The sequence below is a fragment of the Suricata suricatta genome, chromosome 3 (assembly GCF_006229205.1).
Source record: "Suricata suricatta isolate VVHF042 chromosome 3, meerkat_22Aug2017_6uvM2_HiC, whole genome shotgun sequence".
In the NCBI taxonomy this organism is placed as follows: Eukaryota; Metazoa; Chordata; class Mammalia; order Carnivora; family Herpestidae; genus Suricata; species Suricata suricatta.
Genome location: NC_043702.1, coordinates 68,637,218 through 68,655,428, shown reverse-complemented (window position 1 = coordinate 68,655,428; position 18,211 = coordinate 68,637,218). Strand labels below are relative to the sequence as shown.

Here is an 18,211-nt window from a genome sequence, read left to right as displayed (position 1 = left end):
GGCAAAACTACCACCACCACCTCCTTATGGAAGGCCAGATGTTACTTTTAGTTCCAGTTTGGAACTACTGCTCAAGTTTTGAAACTTTTTTCTTAAAATAAGTAATGTATCTGTATTTTACCCAAGACAACAGAAATGAGATGCCGTTAATCAGATTTTCAGAAATGGGAATATTTTTCAGGGAACAGAAAACATTCTCAAGTAAACATTTTCCTCCACCGTTATGTAAAACTCCTTTTTTTGTAAGAGGACATTACTGTCATTGGGTAAATAAAAGATGTTGTTTGTGTAGGCTTTTACAGCTCAAAGTGTCTCTACACAATGATCCCTGCACTGCACGCTGCTTCTGGCTCCTCGATTTAAATTAGTGCCTTCTTACTCAGTGAGTTAACGTAATTTGCAGCAACGTAACATATTTATATTCTGCTCATCGACAAAATTAGCATATAATGCGTATTTACTTTGGAACTTTATGCACAGGAACACATTTCCTCACAAGACTCAGAAAGGGTGGCAGTGAGAAGAGGAACTCGAATTCTGAAACAAGAATTCCCAAAGCGAGGAGGGTGTACACCACAGCCCACAAAGCTGGGGGCGCCGGTGAGGACACGCCATCACTTCCCGGCTAAAATGAAGTCTCACACACGTTTACGATGCAGATGGATGGTAACTACCTTTCCGACAAACAGTAACAGCTGCAGCTGCTCTTGTTAAGGGATCGACTGGCCCCCACACATGCTTCCTCACAAAATGAGCAGTCCTGGCTAAAAGGATCCAGCCGTACGTTAGAAAAAAATTCTTATTTCACTTCTCATATGCCAACGAAGTCCAGATCTACGGAGAAGATGTTCCAATTTATTTTGTTCTCCGGGCATTCTGCTGACGTGAATGCTGTGTCCAAAGACTTAGAACTTGGAAACTGTCATTTGTCGATAATGAGGATTTACACTTGTACTAAACCTCTCCTTGAACACAATTTATATCACTTTAGAATATGATAAAGGATAAAGGAAATTATCTACCAGCTAAAAACAACCAAGAGTAACAGGTACTTACGGCTGACACAGCTTCACCAGGTCCTGGTCTGTGGTGTTGGGAGGCAGGCCCCGGATATAGAGGTTCGTTTTGCTTAGCTGGTCCCATCCTGAGTTGCTACTACTGCTGCTGTTGTTATTACTGCTGGTGGTGCTGGGGCTGGGAGGGGCCATGGGGTGGGCTGGGACCAGAGACTGCTGAGAAACAAAGATGAGGAGTGTCAGAACGCTGGCTGCGAGGTATTCAGCACCATTCAGAGGCTGTAAGATCTCCACAACAGAATATACAGACAGCTCATCTTAAGCTACTTTAATACATTCATTTTAATTTGCACCTTAAAAAAGATCTGTTCATTCTACAGAAAAAGCCCTCTCCTTCAACATGCAATTAATAATAGAATTTTATTCAGTAGAATGTTCTCTGTGTGTCCCTTAAATAGGACTAGATTTATGTAAGATTAACGTATTCACACATTTCAAGGAACACATCTACTGAGACTCAAAATTAACTTGCATGAAGTTATGTGGTAATATCATTTTACTATACCGTAATTTTCTAGTAATTTAGAAATCACTAGACTTTTGAAAAGGTTTTCAAATTCTGAATAACATTTGATTGAAAGTTGCTGATAATTTTATTAAGACTCTTGGGGGGAAGAAGATGATTCTTCGAGTGCAAGAAAGTTTGAGTTCAATCACAATGCTGAAATAAGGAAGCCTTCACCTCATTCTAAGTCTGACACAGCTCCAGTGAGACATCTGGATTAAGATTTGCTCTGGCTACCCCTGTAAAATTTAACGCTTGTGAGGATGGTGTGGTGGCTGGAAGCCTTCCCGAGCCTTGCAGCAAGGAACAGAACTTCTGTAAAGCCTGAACCTAGGTCCCAGGGTGGTTTCACAGTCAGCAGGCACCTAGGAAGAATGTCTGCAACTACTCACACCAGAGAATTCTCTGTCAACCCAACAAAAGCCATCACGCTTCTCTGCCCCTGTGTCACACACACATGACTTTTGAGGAAGTTAAATGGTTCAATCTGAGATGGCAGTGAGCATACCCCAAAGTGCCCTCAAAGCAGATGCGCAGCAGTTTCAGACCCAGAGACAAATTCTGTCACCTCACATCTAAATAATAAATAGATTAACCTAAGGACTTTACCTACTCTGAGTTAATGGTTTGAAAATACAAAATTAGTCCCTAGACATTAAAAAATTTTTCAAATCTTACAGCTTGATTTTTATAACCACAACCAAAAATAGTAGGCACGTCTTAAGACATAATTAAATCCCACTTTGGAAAGTTCAAAAAGCAGAAGACTCCTGCAATGAATGTCCCCTTGCTACCCTGTCGCCATCCCCACTGCTCACTGAAGATAGCTGGCTCTGCGCCCGGCCTCTGCCATGACCGTCCCAACCCCACAGCATACCCACACACCGGGTCCTCACGAGTCTACGTAACCAGGTCTTCCCTCCCACAGTGTGGGCTGTTTTTCTTCTCACTGCCCAGGGTCCGCTAAGATTTGTATTAAGTCCACACACCACTTTATCTCAAGCGATTCTCTTTTAGGAGGAGAATAGCAAGGAGAGTTAACAAAAGTCAGTGTACAAATGACGGCTGAACTCGAACTGGGAATATCCATGCCACTTAACCCAAGAAAAAACCCACCTGAGGGCATATCATATCAATTGTATTTGAGTTATGCCCTTAAGAAGCAGTTGAACTCATGTTGTTTTCGCTCATCTCTGGTTTTTCTCCAGGGAATAAAAACTCTGCTTTCTAGAAGTAAAACAAAGAGTACGGCTGTCCCTTGCTCTGTCACAGGCGGCGTCTCACATCCCGTAGGCATGCCACACAAAGGCCTGTGCTCCTTCTCCAAAATCACTCAATACAACTTGTGCTGGCTGCTACTTGCAATTAGCCAGGCACCCCCTATTTCTCACTTAAGTACAGAGGTGCTGGGAAGTAAGACACGCATTTGACTCCCTGTCCCGAGCCTTTGATTTACACAAAGAACTTACAGCTAGGCAAGGCTCAATTCTTCCCTCAGTTGTCTTTGACTAATGTCTGAGAACCTGTCCTTGCCACAAAACACACTGTGACTCACAGTAGGACCCAGAATGTTCCATATAGCTGGTGGGGGATGAAACACGGCCACCTGGGATACGCCTTGGACAAGGTTGAAAGAAGCCGTGGATCCGCTCCATCCCCACCTCTCTGTGGCATTACACCAACATGAAGCAAATGAACCATCAGATGCTTTAAAGACTGCATGCCAAGTCTGCATCAGCTCTCACCTCTTCTCCAGGATGGAAAGTGGGGTGCTAGGTATGGACTTGCAGAAGTAAAAGAACATCTCGGGGTATGATTTAGTGAGAGATTATTTGGACATGAAAGGAGTAGGTTTTTATTTATGTATTTATTTTTGGCAGAAGTAGAACCATAATTTACATCTTGGAATTTACATAGCTGATTCAATATATTTTTGACGGGCCTCCCTATTTATTACAGTAATATTTTCTCACTCTGGGAAGTTGGTGCAGAGGACATACAGCCTGTCCCTCCCTACTTCCCCTCTAGTCTATCCTGTGGTGGAAAAAAGTCTCCTAACTTTTTGATACCAGGTGGGAGAAGGGGGTTTCTGAATGCACCCTGAGGGGGAATACCCTCTGGTCAATCTTATACAGAACAAGTTCAAATCCAAACTTTATCCCATTATCAATCATTTCTCAGAACTAGCTGAAGACAAAGAAATCCGGAAAAGAGATGCATTCAATTATTCTAGGTTGCCAATTTTCTATTTTCTGGTGTAGAAAATTTCAGATCAAAGATTAGGTTTATAAAACTCATAGAAATTAACAACTTAAATCCTAATAACAATTGGACACATGTTTAAAGAAGAAAATTCAAACATAACAAAGCGGGTTTATTTGCAGATTAGGAAACTGAGTCTCAACAGAGGTTAGATGTCAGGCTAGAATGTGAACCCAGGTCTATTAGACAACAAAGCCAGAGCCCTCAAACCGTACTCGACATGGTAAATCAGCACCACCTAGATCCTAAATGTGCTATTTGTATTATTTGATTTCTCTGCGCCCATCCTTCCTGCAATCTAAATATTCAAGTTTCTAATACCATTTGTGGCTATATACACACACATACATGTATTTTTTTTTTGGAGAAAAACAAAGGTGCTCTTAATTTAATGAGTAGATAGGCATCGTGTGTGTGTGTGTGTGTGTGTGTAAAAACTCAGTTTCTAAAAGGTTAGTTTTTAAAATTCTACTTAATACTTTCATTAAGAAAAGAATTCAGCAAATTTTGAAAGCTACAGCACATTCTGGCTGAATCCCAGAGTCAGCATTTTAGAACAGCTAGACTCAACCAGTGAAGACTTAAATTCCTACTCCCAGATTAAAATGCAATTGAAATGTAAACAGAGAGGTCTTTAACTACAAAGTAAGAGCTCTAAGCAATTCAAAACAGTAACACTGTGGCTATGTGTTGAATCACACAAAGGATAAACTTAAAAAAAAATTTTTTTTAATGCTTACCAACAGATGGTATTTTACCAAACTCCATTTCCATCACTGGTTGTCTTTTTAACATTTTGCTTCTCAAAGCCCCTAAAACTTCCCTGGAATTTGAAAAGGACGCCATACCCATCCCCAGTCCCCCTGGATGAAGTATGCAGCTGATTTACGCAAATTCGACCTAATTAAGGAACCAGTGGGTGGCTGGCTGACCACAGGTGAGCGCGCTGACCCATCCCCCAAGAGCCTCGCTGGCCAGCTCAGCCTTCTCAGGCCTAATTTCACTGCTTCACATCAGGAAACAGGCTACCCATCAAGTTTTCTACCCAACAGCAGGGAAAACAAACTAACTCAGTTTTCACAGTAACATTACCTGGGCTTAATTTGCATGCCAAAATTGAGAGAGAAACCAAGTTGGTGGTGACTAAGTGGAAGGGCTGTGTGTGCAGACCCTCGCCGCACTCCCTGAAGGAGTGGGTGTGGGCACCAGCCGGAAGACCACTTGTCAGGAATCAGGGAAGGCTTCCTGTGTGGGCGGCTGTGAGGCCTCCATCCCACAAGGAAGGCCCACTGGCCTCCTACCCTCACAACAGGTACATGGCAACTACACACGCAGCAAATAAATGTATTTCCCTTTCCTCCACATCACCCCCTCCAACACGAAGTACGTTCTTCTACATATAAAAAAGTCTAACGGGTGTTTACCAAAAAAAAAAAGGAAAAACTAACCATGTGTGACCTAGAATATTTAGTAATCATGCATTGTTGTCGATTTCTGTTCAGCAAAGATAATGAATAAAAATGAAAATCTGACATTATAATTCTATTGTCTCATTTCCTCCCTAATACTAATAGGCTACAAGAATTGTGCTCCAACCAACCTCACAGCTGCAGCCATCTTCCCTTCCCGCTGGTTTTCTAACTCCCTGGGGACTCCTATACATTTTGAAGAGAAACCTAGAATCTGCCTTTTAATTGCCTTCAAGGCTTCTTTAAGGCTATCGTCCTTATAGTTTAAGAAAGCTATGATCCAAAATCCATAATCTCCATCTCCATCCTGCCCCCTGCGCGCACACACTCGTGCACACCACCATCACCACCCCAAACGGCAGGGAGGTTTAACACATCAGCTATGATCCAGAAGCAAAACAACCACTACAGTAGCTCCTGAGAGCCGACAGAAGTAATGGAACATCATTTTCCACCAGGAAATAGTGTATCATGAAACCCAACATGACTGAGTGCCATGTAAAGACTCTACATACCACGCTAACTCCATGCACTGGTTCTGCTCCCCTGTTCCACAAGCTTTCAAGGTATAAAAGAAAGTTAATGATTTAAGGGAATTATTGAAGGGGGAGGAGGAGCATCCAAATGGGTCAGTTTCGCCACAGTCAGGGTATTTTCTTTGTTTCCTTTTAGACATCTGAGTGGCTCAAAGGGGGCCAGGAATAGTGGCTGTCAGAGATAAAGTTCCTGGCACAGGGAGCTGGGAAAGTGCACACAGCTGAGAAGTGGGAGGTGAATCAGTGAGAGAGGAGAAACTGGCCAGGAAGCAGATGTTCTTCCCGGTAGGCCAGGATGTGAACGACCACCTAGACTAATGCAGAACAATACTGCCGCTCCACACAGGCGCTCTTACTTCTCCACAAGGTGGGAGACATGGCCCAAGGGCAAATATCAACTAGTCCCATTTGACGCCAGGATATCAGGACTTAAAATCACATGGCTAATTAGTTAATGAAACTGGTTTTCCTAGAGCCACTGTCCTTTCTTTGAAAACAAGCTTTGTAGCCTCTAAGACTAAGAAACTGAGCAACAGATTTAGTCAACAGTTCTTTCTTGGATTTTGGTTAAAAAGGAAATGGCCATGTTGTTGTGTTAGCTACTAAAATAAAATCTAAAACTAAAAATTTCCAATATACTTCACAATCTGTATTCTCCATGATACTTATTAAACTGATCCTTGCATGTAAAGCCACATCCTTTGCATAGAAAGCTCCTTATCTAAGTCCATGAATAAAGCATCATTTTCCGAGGCTTTAGATAAAAAAAATTTTTTTAAACTTGCATTGAATAAGATAAATATCTGTCGTATACAACATGACTGAATGAATGGATAGAGATCATACCGCAGAGGTGAAAATAAACAAAAAGAAAAGTCCTTAGATATATAAAAAAAAAAAAGATAGCTTGGAAAGGCTTTTTGGGGTGGAGGTGGTGTTTATGAAGGTTAAGAAGAAGAATGAACAGGCAGGTATTGAAAATCCATGGTAGAAAACATACCTTAGATACAGTGTGTGAATTCTGAGGTCAATTTTTCTTTCTAGATCCCATTAAAAAAAAACGAGATTCCTTACCATCCAAATATCTTTTAAAGATCTGGTTTGCACTCCAGCATGCAAATCAGCTCAATTGTTAGGTTCTCTCCAAAGGTTCTGCCAAGAACACCACAGATGCCGCAAGTTGCCTACTGAGGATCCTGGGCCAAAGAACAAGACACCAGATCTCTTGTGCTATTTGTTCCTTCCAGGGTCTGTAACTGTGTTTATAAGGTGGAGAAAGCTAAAAACCAACATGAAACCCTCATAAACACAGTCAACAAATCTCTGACAAAAAAGCAAAAGCAGTGCTATGGAGTAAAGATAGTCTCTTCAACAAATGGGGCTGAAACAGCTAGATGTCTGCATGCAAATTAGGGGCACCTGAGTGGCTCAGTTGGCTAAGTGTCTAACACTTGATTCTGGTCATGATCTCATGGTTCATGAGATGGAGTCCTGCATCCATCTCTGCACTGGCAGCGTGGAATCTTTTTGGGATCCTCACTCTGTCCCTGCCCTGCTCTCTCTCTCGCTCTCAAAATAAATAAACATAAAAAAAAATAAATCTAGATACAGACCTTACACCCTTCATCAAAATGAATCCAAAGAGAATCACAGATCAAAATTTAAAATGCAAATCTGTAAAGCTCCTAGAAAATAACAGGAGAAACCTTCGATGACCTCAGATAGAGTGATAACTTTCTAGGTACAATATGAAGATAGACTCCATGAAATAAGTAACCAATAGGGTGGAGTTCATTAAAATTAAAACCATTTGTGCTCCAAAAGAGAAATTCAAAGAATGAAAATACAAGCCACAGAATGAGAGAAGATACTTGCAAAAGACAGATCTGATAAAGGACTGTTATCCAACATATGTAAAGAGCTCTTGAAAGTCAACAGTAAGAAAACAAACAACCCAATTAAAAATGGGGTGAAGATCTTAACAGAAACCTTACCAAGGAAGATATACAAATGGAAAATATGCATATGAAAAGGCGCTCCATATCATATGTCAATAGGTAACTGCAAATTAAAACAATATAAAGATACCAGTATACAGCTATGAGAATGGCAAAACTCTGGAACACTGACAACACCAGATGCTGGGGAGCACGTGGAGACACAGGAATTCTTGCACATGCTGGCAGGAATGCAAAATGGCATAGCCACTTTGCAGAGTTTTGACAGTTTTCTACAAGACTGAACACACTCTCATTATACCATCCGACAATCGTGCTCCCTAGTATTTACCTAAAGGAGTTGAAAACTTATGCCCACAAATATAGCAGCTTTATTCATAATTGTCAAAATGGAGAAGCAGCAAAGATCCCTTTGAGTAAGTGAGAGGATGTACCTGTGGTATGTCCAGGCAACAGAACATTATTCAGTAAAAAGACATGAATCATCAGTCCATGAAAGACATGGAGGAACCTTAAATGCATATTACGAAGGGAAAGAAGCCAACTTGAAAGGCCATGCTTTATATGGTTCCCCCATAGAACATTCTGGAAAAGGCAAAACAATGGAGACAATAAAAAAAAAAAAAGATCAGAGGCTGCCTGGGGTTGGGAGGACAGAGGGATATACAGGCGAGAGGATTTTTTGGTTAATGAAACTATTCTAGATGACAGTGTAACGGTGGACACATATCATTATACATTTGTTCAAACCCACAGAAGGCACAACACCAAAAATGAACCCTAAGGTAAACTTGGAACGCTCTGTGTGATTTTGATGTGTCTATGTAGATTCACCCTTGGGGTGAAAAACTACCATTCTGGTGAATGATGTCGATAATGGAGGGGGCTATACATTTGGGGGAGCAGGAGTATATAGGGAATCCGGATACCTCCCTTGTAATTTTGTGTAAACCTAAGACTGCTCTTTAAAAAAAGTCTTTAAAAAATGACTTTAAAGACAGACTGGAAGCACTGGATATAACTTACAAGAAAACTATAGGGGAAAGAAAGTAAATGAGGAGCTTAATACAGCTCAAAACTTCCCTACCAGAAAATACATTCATCAGAAAGGGAAAACTTTGGGGTTTTTAAAAATTTTTATTACTAAAGTATAGTTGACATACAGCATTATGTCAGTTTCAGGTATGGGACACGGTGATCTGACAGTTCTACGCACTATGCAGGGTGCACCAGGGTAAGTGTGGTTGCCATATACCACCACACAATGTTATTAGGAGACTGCTGGCTTTGTTCCCTGTGCTGTCATCACCACGATGTATTTATTTGTTTTAATGTTTTTTATTTTCATTTTTGAGAGACAGAGAGAGACAGCATGAGCAGGGGAGGGTCAGAGAGAAAGGAAGATACAGAATCCGAAGCAGGCTCCAGGCTCTGAGCTAGCTGTCAGCACAGAGCCCGATGTGGGGCTCGAACCCACAAACCGTGAGATCATGACCTGAGCTGAAGCTGGACACTTAACCGACTGAGCTACCCAGGCGCCCCGATGTATTTATTTTTTTTAATGGGAAGTCTGTACCTCTTAAACTGCCCATCCCCCACCTGCCTCTGCTCTGGCAATCTCTATTTTATTCTTGGTATTTATGAGTTTTCTTCTGTTTTTCGGTCTGTCTGTTCACATGTTTTGCTTTTTAGATTCTACATATAAGTGAAATCATGGCATTTGTCTTTCTGACTTATTTCACTTAGCATAATACCCTCTAGGATCCATCTATATTGTCACAAATTTTCATTCTTTTTTAAGGCTGAATAATATTCCTGTGTGTGTGTGTGTGTGTGTGTGTGTGTGTGTGTGTACACAAGTGTATCATCTTCTTCCATTCATCTATTGATGGACACTCAGGTTGGTTCCATATCTTGGCTATTGTAAATAATGCTGCAGTGAACATAGGTGTGCATGATGATGTACCTTTGCAAGTCAGCATTTTTCTTTTCCTCAGGTAAATATCCAGAAGCAGAATTACTGGATCATATGGTACTTCTATTTTTAGTATTTTGAGAAACTTCCATATGGCTTTCCATAGTGGCTACACCAATTTACATTTCCACAACACTGCATGAGGATTCCTTTTTCTCTACATCCTTACCAACTCTGGTTATTTCTTGTCTTTTTGACACCAGCCATTCTCACTGATGCAAGGTGCTATTTTGTGGTTCTGATTTGTATTTTCTGATGATTAGTGATGTTGAGCAGCTTTTGGTGTGTCTAGGAAGAACTACTTCTAACAAGGGGCTCCCAGCCATATAACCTGCCACACATATTATGGTGTGGTATGGAACAATTTCTCAAAAAAAAAAAAATAAAAATAAAAAAGTAAGAGTTCAACAAATGGAAGACTGAGGATGAAAGGGTCCAGGACAGAAAGTTAAAGAAGGCTTCAGGAGGGCTGGATATGGCTGAATGAGCTGAATATTGGTGGCAAATGGCAGTCCCAAAAGAAGTGGGTATGTGGGGAGAGGACAGGAGCCAACAAAAACAAAGACAGGAAAAATCATTGTTCATGAAAGTCAGTGCAAAGACCAACCCTGGTTGGCTAAGAGGGCATGCTAGGACAAGCTGCTGTTTGGGGAACGGAAGGGACAGGAAGATGGTACTAGAAAGGCAGGAGAATAATCTTGAAATTGAGAGAGAATATGGACATGCTATCACAGATTATTACTCAGAGTCCCCCAGATAGAAAAGAAAATTTAATGATGGTAAGTGAAAAGGATAACTCGTGGGGAATGTAAAATGAGGGAAATTCTTGCCCATCCGCTCTATGAAAAGGCATACAGTAAAGAAAAAAAAAATGAGTAGATGAAATAATCTGAATTCGAATCCTGCCTTAGCCAGTAACTAGAACATCATGTACGAGCAGCTCCGTTCCTCATCTGGGAAATGAGCAGGTTAGACTACAGGATGCCCATGTTCCCTTCTAGCCTTCAAATTCTCAGGCTGGATAATGTTTCTCCAGCTACGGCGTATCAGAACAGAACGCAGCCAGGCCCTTGGATACTCTTCTCTGCCTGCCCAACAGCCAGAGAAATAGAGCAGGAAGTTAAACGGGCAGACCCCAGAAAGACCTGTACTTTGCATCATGTGGCTGGAAGACACAGCAAGCACCCAGCTGCTATGTTTCCCACCCGCTCAGGCCAAGCACCAATGCCCTGTTTAGTCACATTGATTTTGAGAAAATATTATAAATATATAAGCTATACTAAAATTACAATCAAAGCTTAGAAGAAAAAAAAATTGTTTTAATGACATAATACTCAGAGCTCCCCAAACTAGAGTGTTCTTAAGGTGAAAATATTAGAGCTGAAATCAGTCAAGACTTTATGTTGGTTAGTGGGCTGGCATCTTTTTGTTTCAGCATGTCATTGGTACAAAAAGTTGAATTTCACATCCTATTTAACCTCTTCTACAGAAAAGGACCATGTAATAGCTCCAAGACCATCTTAAAAGAAAACTGAACAGGGCGCCTGGTGGCTCAGTCGTTTAAGCCTCCAACTTCGGCTCAGGTCAGATCTCACGTTTGTGGGTTCTTTGTGGGTTCAAGCCCCGCGTCAGGCTCTGTGCTGACAGCTAGCTCAGAGCCTGGAGCCTGCTTCTGGTTCTGTGTCTCCTTCTCTCTCTGCCCCTCCCCATCTCATGCTCTGTCTCTCTCTGTATCAAAAATAAATAAAACATTAAAAAAAATTTTTTTTAAGAAAACTGAAGACAATAAACAAATTACACCGCGAACAAACAACTATTAGAACTCGGTAAACCAGGGGCTCCTGGGTGGCTCAGTTGCTTAAGTGGCCGACTTCGGCTCAGGTCATGATCTCACAGTTCATGGGTTCGAGCCCCGCATTGAGCTCTGTGCTGACAGCTCAGAGTCTAGAGCCTGCTTCCCATTCTGTGTCTCCCTCTCTCTCTGCCCTTCCCTCACTCATGCTCCGTTTCTGTCTCAATAATAAATAAAAACATTTAAAAAATTAAAAAAAAAAAGAACTCGTTAAACCTAAAATCCTGCCCAACTTCAGGTGTGAAGTTAATTACGCTTCTGGATTCTGAATGCAGGTATGCAGAGTGTTTTTCTTCCCCCTCCTTCTAAGCCACAGATGAGGAATTTTCAGATCTACACCAGTTTTCTTCCTCAACACAGAGCCTTATGAAAGAGACAAGAACAAATTCTTCTTTTCCTTTTTACTCAAAATAACTTGGAAAAAAAAAAACTTCCTAAGGGAAGTGCAGCATTGCCTTTATCATGACAGTTCAGAACACCTCTGCAATGTTCTGATTTCCTGCCTCACCCCAATGGAGTTAGGATTCCAGCGTCGACAACTTCCTTCCAGCTGTTTTTAAAAATCTATGTAGAGTACAGTTTGTATTTCTTGTTAGAGACTTAACTGCTGAGATTGCAAAGTTCTCAGGGTGGAAACTACCTATTTTAAAATATTCCTTCTTTAAACAATACTTATTGCAAGTATTGTAAAGTTGTTAACTGAACATTAAAATTTGAAAAATTATATGAGTCAGCTTACCCAAAGAAACCCCAATGATTTCGTTCTTTTTTTTTTTTTTAAAGATGTGAATTGCCATGTGAATGAGCATATAGCATCATGGGTTTCATAAACGCACCCCTAGAGAAAAAAGCATTATCTGTACTTTCAGGAAACTAAACAAGTAGTATTTGAAATCTCATAATGATTTTAAAAATGAAATCTGACACTATTGTGATCTGTATATAGCCAAAGTAAAATATCACAGGAAAAATTTTTTGAGTTGTATTAGCTCAAAAAATTAATGAATACATTCATTTCTTTCTCATGATAAAACCCAGCAGCTAACTTCTGATACACAGTGTATAATTAGTGTAGAACAGCTCTCTAATATGTTTCTCTGTGTATCTCTATGTAAATGTCTGTGCATGTGTGACTGGGGTGGGGGTAAACAGAAGGAAGGAGATTTTTGTCTCTAAGATACATTGTCTCTGATGTATCTGAGCTATATTGTCTTACAGTCTCTGAGATACAGTCTCTAATACAAAGCACAGGGGCTTAAAAAAAACAACTATTTTTTTGCCTGAAATCCACCTCAAAAATGAAATTTTTGCCTGAGCATACAGGCAAAACCATAAAAAACTGCAAGAAAAATTTTGTGAAATGGTTATCGGCCTTTACCATAGTCAGTGCACCTTCTTTTCTCATCTATTTCCCTAAAAGAGAAATGCTGGTAGTGACCTACTATATTGATTTGAGACCCCACTAATACAGCCACCAGCGGGTTAAAAACCAATGGTGTGCTGCATTTCGGAGGCCTTGATGTACTTTCAAACCCACTACTCAGTCATTTCAGGTGGGGTCAGTGCATTTCTACCAGGCTTCTAGGTGACACACATGCACAAGGCAGGACTCAAGGCAGTGCTCTTGGTGTGTGAGGATGAATTTTAGAAAAGTCTTCTTCCGGCTTTATTTTTATTTTTTAATTTTTTAAAAATGTTTTATTTTATTTTTGATACAGAGAGAGACAGAGCATGAGAGGGGGAGGGGCAGAGAGAGAAGGAGACACAGAACCGGAAGCAGGCTCCAGGCTCTGAACTAACTGTCAGCACAGAGCCTGACGCGGGGCTCGAACTCATGAGTGAGATCTGACCTGAGCTGAAGTTGGAGGCTTAACCGACTGAGCCACTCAGGCGCCCCTCTTCCGGCTTTAAAAGAAGGAACAAGCTATACCTATTCACAGAAAGAGATAAAAACCTTTGTTCATCTGATTTCCAAGTCAGTATCTGCTCAGAACCACAAAATGTGTGAGTTGAGAGAAGATATCAGAGGTACGGCAATGTAGTAATTCTCGATCGGAAGCATAACAGGATCTTTAGGAATGGTTGTGGGGGGTTACAGTATTTTAATTTTTATCAAAGGGAGCTTGGCTTTAATAATATTGAGGAACAATGACCTAATCTAATCCCTCAACTCAGAGAAGTTAAAGCATATATCCAAGGTCATACAGCTAATTCAAGGCAGAACTAGGTCTCCATTCCCACCACTACTACCGTCAAAAGGCACCAACCCTTTCTTTGCTGCAAGGACTGTAGCAAAAATGATGGTACATGTCAAGTTTTCTTAATGGGTTTTAAAAAGGAAAGTTGATATGCTAGTCCTATTAAGGCACCACAGAAAAAGTATATATTTTGTATAGTCTCTTTCACACCTCATATTTTATTTACTGTCAACTTCTAGATGACTTACTTGGACGCCCATGTCTGTGTTAGACATTTAGTTTCCCACTTAAAAAAAAAAGAAAAGATAAAAGAAAGAAAGGAAACTCAAACCATCTATTAAATTTATAATCTAGAACTCCTAAAAATTGTTATGAATGGCACCATTTCAATCTCCGTATATATTAAAACTTTGTGGACAGCATGCGTAACCATTGTCTGCACCACCTATCTACAAGAAGATACAAAAATCAAACAGATTAATGACAGCAGTATGTTGCCTTTCTGTCAGAGAAGTACATTCAGGGTCAACTGGCAGTTTAATAGGGTTAGATTAGAAACCTAAGAAGAATCAGAACTGTCTACCCACTGTCTGATTTCCCTATCCATGTCACAAAATTCATATACTTAAACAACTAACTTCAGCTTCTCAGTTTCCTTATAAAGATAAAAGAGAGACTTGTACAACTTTTCCTTTTGTGTATTCCAGCAATGACTTTTATCATGAAGTTCACAATGATTATGCTCATATTAATTCTCTAAGGTAAGTTGATTTCCTTCAAAAGTTCAAAAATGTATGCAAATCTTGCTCCCAGCAGCTCACTGGTATACTCTGGAAAACTGTTATTTACTCTCTTGATCTGACTAAGTAGTTCCCCTTTTTGCAGGTACGAGCTTTCTGAAATGTCAGATCTCTCTTTATCGATACTCCATATTCAGACCGAGTATCTACTGCTACTAACAGCTTGAGACTCGCCCTTATTTTACCGACTCAGCCCATGCACCACTGTCTGATCATTTCAGGAGTGATGCTATCAGCCTTGGAGTAGCAAGACGCCTTGGAATCTAACCAACTCAAAATCCTGGCAAGGTTCACCCCTCTCTTCATCCTTCCTCAAGGAGAGAAACTGAAGAACTACATTCTGCGGTAAGCAGAATCTGGGAAATGGTTTCAATATTTACGAAAACCAGATGCAATGTTTTTTCTTTCAGTCTTAAAATTATTTCACAATATTCTTTGTTTAGCGTACAGAGTTATTGCTCAAGATGAAAAGAGTGAAGCTATTCATCTTCCTGGACACCTTTTTCTGTTACTAAAGTTAATCATAACGCATCGGCTCCCTCGCCTCTACCAAAATGAGCTAAATGTACACATTACTAGTTATCACATTCCAGAGAGAGTTTCTTTTCCAAGGAACCTTGGGCAGTCAAGTTCCAGCTCTCTAGAATGGAGACCCAGAACCTCCGTGGGGGGGGGGGGGGTAGGGAAGGGGGTAGATGTGGGGATCACATGCCTCAGAGCAGCACAGTACTTGGACTTTGCACTTGAGTTTCCACAATCCCTTTTTCTTCGCATTATATTTACTTTCATTATAGTAGCAAATAAAATATCTTTTACCTTTGAGGCACATCACTAAACATGCTTTCACTCCAATCACAATTCCAGATTAACCTAATTAGTGACAAGTATCCATATTGGGTCTCAGAAGTCTCCGGCCTTCTAAATGCACAAAACAAGAAAACAACACCATCCGTTCCCAACAACCACAAAGAAACATTTACAAAGAAAATCATGTCTAAATGGAAACTGACTTGAGACTCTATACTTAATGGCCAGGTAACCAGCTCTCCCCAACTCCCCACCTAACCCAAAGCAGCCAGCAAGCATTTCCAGCACAGGAAAAGGGAAAACCAGGCTGGAGCCCAAACACCTCTGTGGCCCCCTGCCTAGACAGAGCTGAGAGGAACAAAGGCCCACGTGTGGCCTGCAGCTAAGCAGATCACTAATTTCACTGAATGCTAAGCAGTGGAATCAAAACTTCAGAGCACTCCTACATTATCAAATCGTTTTTCTAAAAAAGAAAACAATGCCAGAGGGGAACACAATTTTTAATTTTCTGTTTCTCCATACAGACGTCACAAGTCCTAAAATTCAAGTTCTTTGGATGTTTTCTTTACATCCAGATTTAATCTCAAAATGGTACTCTCTGCCCAATTTAAAAATCAGAGCAGAGAGCAAAAGAATGAACTAAGAAGAATGGTGGATTTTATTTTAAGGATCAGCACCAGGCCCTGTAACTTCCAACACAGAAGAGAACTCAGGAACGAACAGGCAGGCTTCCTTGTCTACACTGGGGCCAGGAAGTGCAGGCAGCAGGCCCACACCTCCCAGAGGCGGAGGACCCCAGCCGCTCCCCTGTGCTTTCTGCAGCCCAGCAGTTCCCAGCACGGAACTGTTCAAAGGAAAACGTCACCCTACTTTCAGAAGAACTTCCATCACCACACAAATGCACAAGATACAAATCTAAAGGATAATTTAAGCCTGGCTTGGTATGTTTTTTAAAAGGCAAGTCTATAAATTATAAATATTGGGGTCAGAATTTATCCATCAAACCTTGGACAGGTCACCTTACTCTGCGTTCCCTGGAAATACCTGTGGGGACCTTGCATGCATCACACACTCCAGCTTCATTTCCATTCCCCCTCACTGCAAAACCCAATTCTTACCTTGCAGTGATAGCTGATGTGCAAATCCTTGCTAGCGGTTGTCTTTCCAGAAATAGATAAAAAGCCAAGACCAATGTTTTCTCCTTAACTGAAGGGGATAGGTTTTAGCCATTTGCTTACTATAATATTTTATCTTTTTCTTACTCTCAAAGTAGTCTAGGTAATCTTTAAACAAAGTTAGATAAGCAAAAACCAAAGGGGGAAAAACCATATTAAGCCAAGACAACTTACTGAAAACAATTTTTTTCTCCCAGAGAAATGTGTGTTATTCATAGTAATAATCATTAACATTGTTGAGCATTTACAATGTTTCTGTACCAAGCTAAGTGCTTTGTATGTACCATTTCACTTAACCAAAATACGGTAAGTATGATTATCACCATTATATGGCTAAGAAAACAGAAGATAAAGGACTTTCCAAGGTCACCGAGGAGGCAGTGGTCTGGTAGTGAAATAAGGTCTGTCTGACAACCTGTTTAGGAGCTAAGCAGAGGAGAAAATGGGAATAAGGGGGCACATGCTATTAAGTTTCACTGTTTCAGTGGTCTGGTTGATACACAATTGTTCTAATTAACGATTTGGTCATGGTTACTGTCACAGTTACTAAAAATCTTCCTAACACCCATCAGTAAAACAAAACCAAAAGTTTTGGTTCAAGAAACTGGTTGCCAAACAGTGAAACTCAGTGACATGTCCTTCTTTACTCAAAAAGTAATGGTACAATATTACTGTGGGAGAGTAAGACTGGAAGATACTAAGGCAACTTGCGTTCCTTTAGATCTTCTCAACACAGCACATGGAGTCTCGACAAAAGTTTAACACTTTCTAATATGGTATTGCTACATTAAAGAACAAATCTCCTCCATTAGCCTGTAAGCCTTTTGAGAACACGTTGGTCATGCCCTGTCTGATAATCCCACTCCGTGCCCTGGACCCAGAGCTTTGTGCGTTTGGTGTGGAAATAAATAACAGACTGGCTCATGTCCGAAAGTATGTTAACTGTTGCAGGGATTAAAATACTGTATGTTGAACAGTTCTGTGTTACAAAGAGGTAAGAGGGGTCAGCAAGAGTAAAAGGGGGTGGAACCCAAGTATTTTAGAAAGGAGTCTGACATCTAGGGAGAAATACATCAATCACATTATTTTTTTAAAAACTGAAACAAGACCTCTACTTACATTGGAAACATGTTCTATTTCCTCTCTGGACTAAAGCATCTTGGGAACAAGTCCCAATTCAATGACAGGTGGGCTTTTAAAATTCCTAATTTAGACTTCAAGACACCAGAGATACTAGACAAATTATGATTGATAGTGAGAATTACAATTCAGAGAAAAATAGGAGTCCTAATAATCTTAATCATATTGCCTCTGGATACAAGAGATCTGTGGGAATCTGTCTTTTCAAAACAGATTAATCAGAATTACTATAACCCTTCAAGAAGATGTAATCACTTTGGGATCCTACTGCCTTCCGTAATGGCCACATCTGGTCTGGCAGTTGTTATTCATTCTTGCCAGGATTCGCTTTATTAGACTCTCAATTGAAAAATGACACCTTCGCTCCAATCCTTTTAATTGATTTTTAACCTTAGAGAAGTGTAAGAGAGAGAGTTATTTAGAAGACTAACTTCTTAATGGAGTCATCTAAGTGGTCT

The 18,211-nt window shown here is 40.5% G+C and overlaps 1 protein-coding gene across 6 annotated transcripts in view; it reads right to left on the bottom strand.

The window, feature by feature from the left end:
• Window positions 1–18,211, bottom strand: part of RBMS1 (RNA binding motif single stranded interacting protein 1) — a 211,934-nt gene that overhangs the window by 87,040 nt on the left and 106,683 nt on the right. For 5 of the 6 annotated variants that reach the window (XM_029934498.1, XM_029934500.1, XM_029934502.1 and 2 more), the window contains exon 2: window positions 1,057–1,232. In XM_029934498.1, coding sequence (XP_029790358.1) covers window positions 1,057–1,232 — 176 coding nt within the window. The remainder of the gene's footprint in view (window positions 1–1,056; window positions 1,233–18,211) is intronic. The other variant, XM_029934501.1, reaches the window with a different exon arrangement.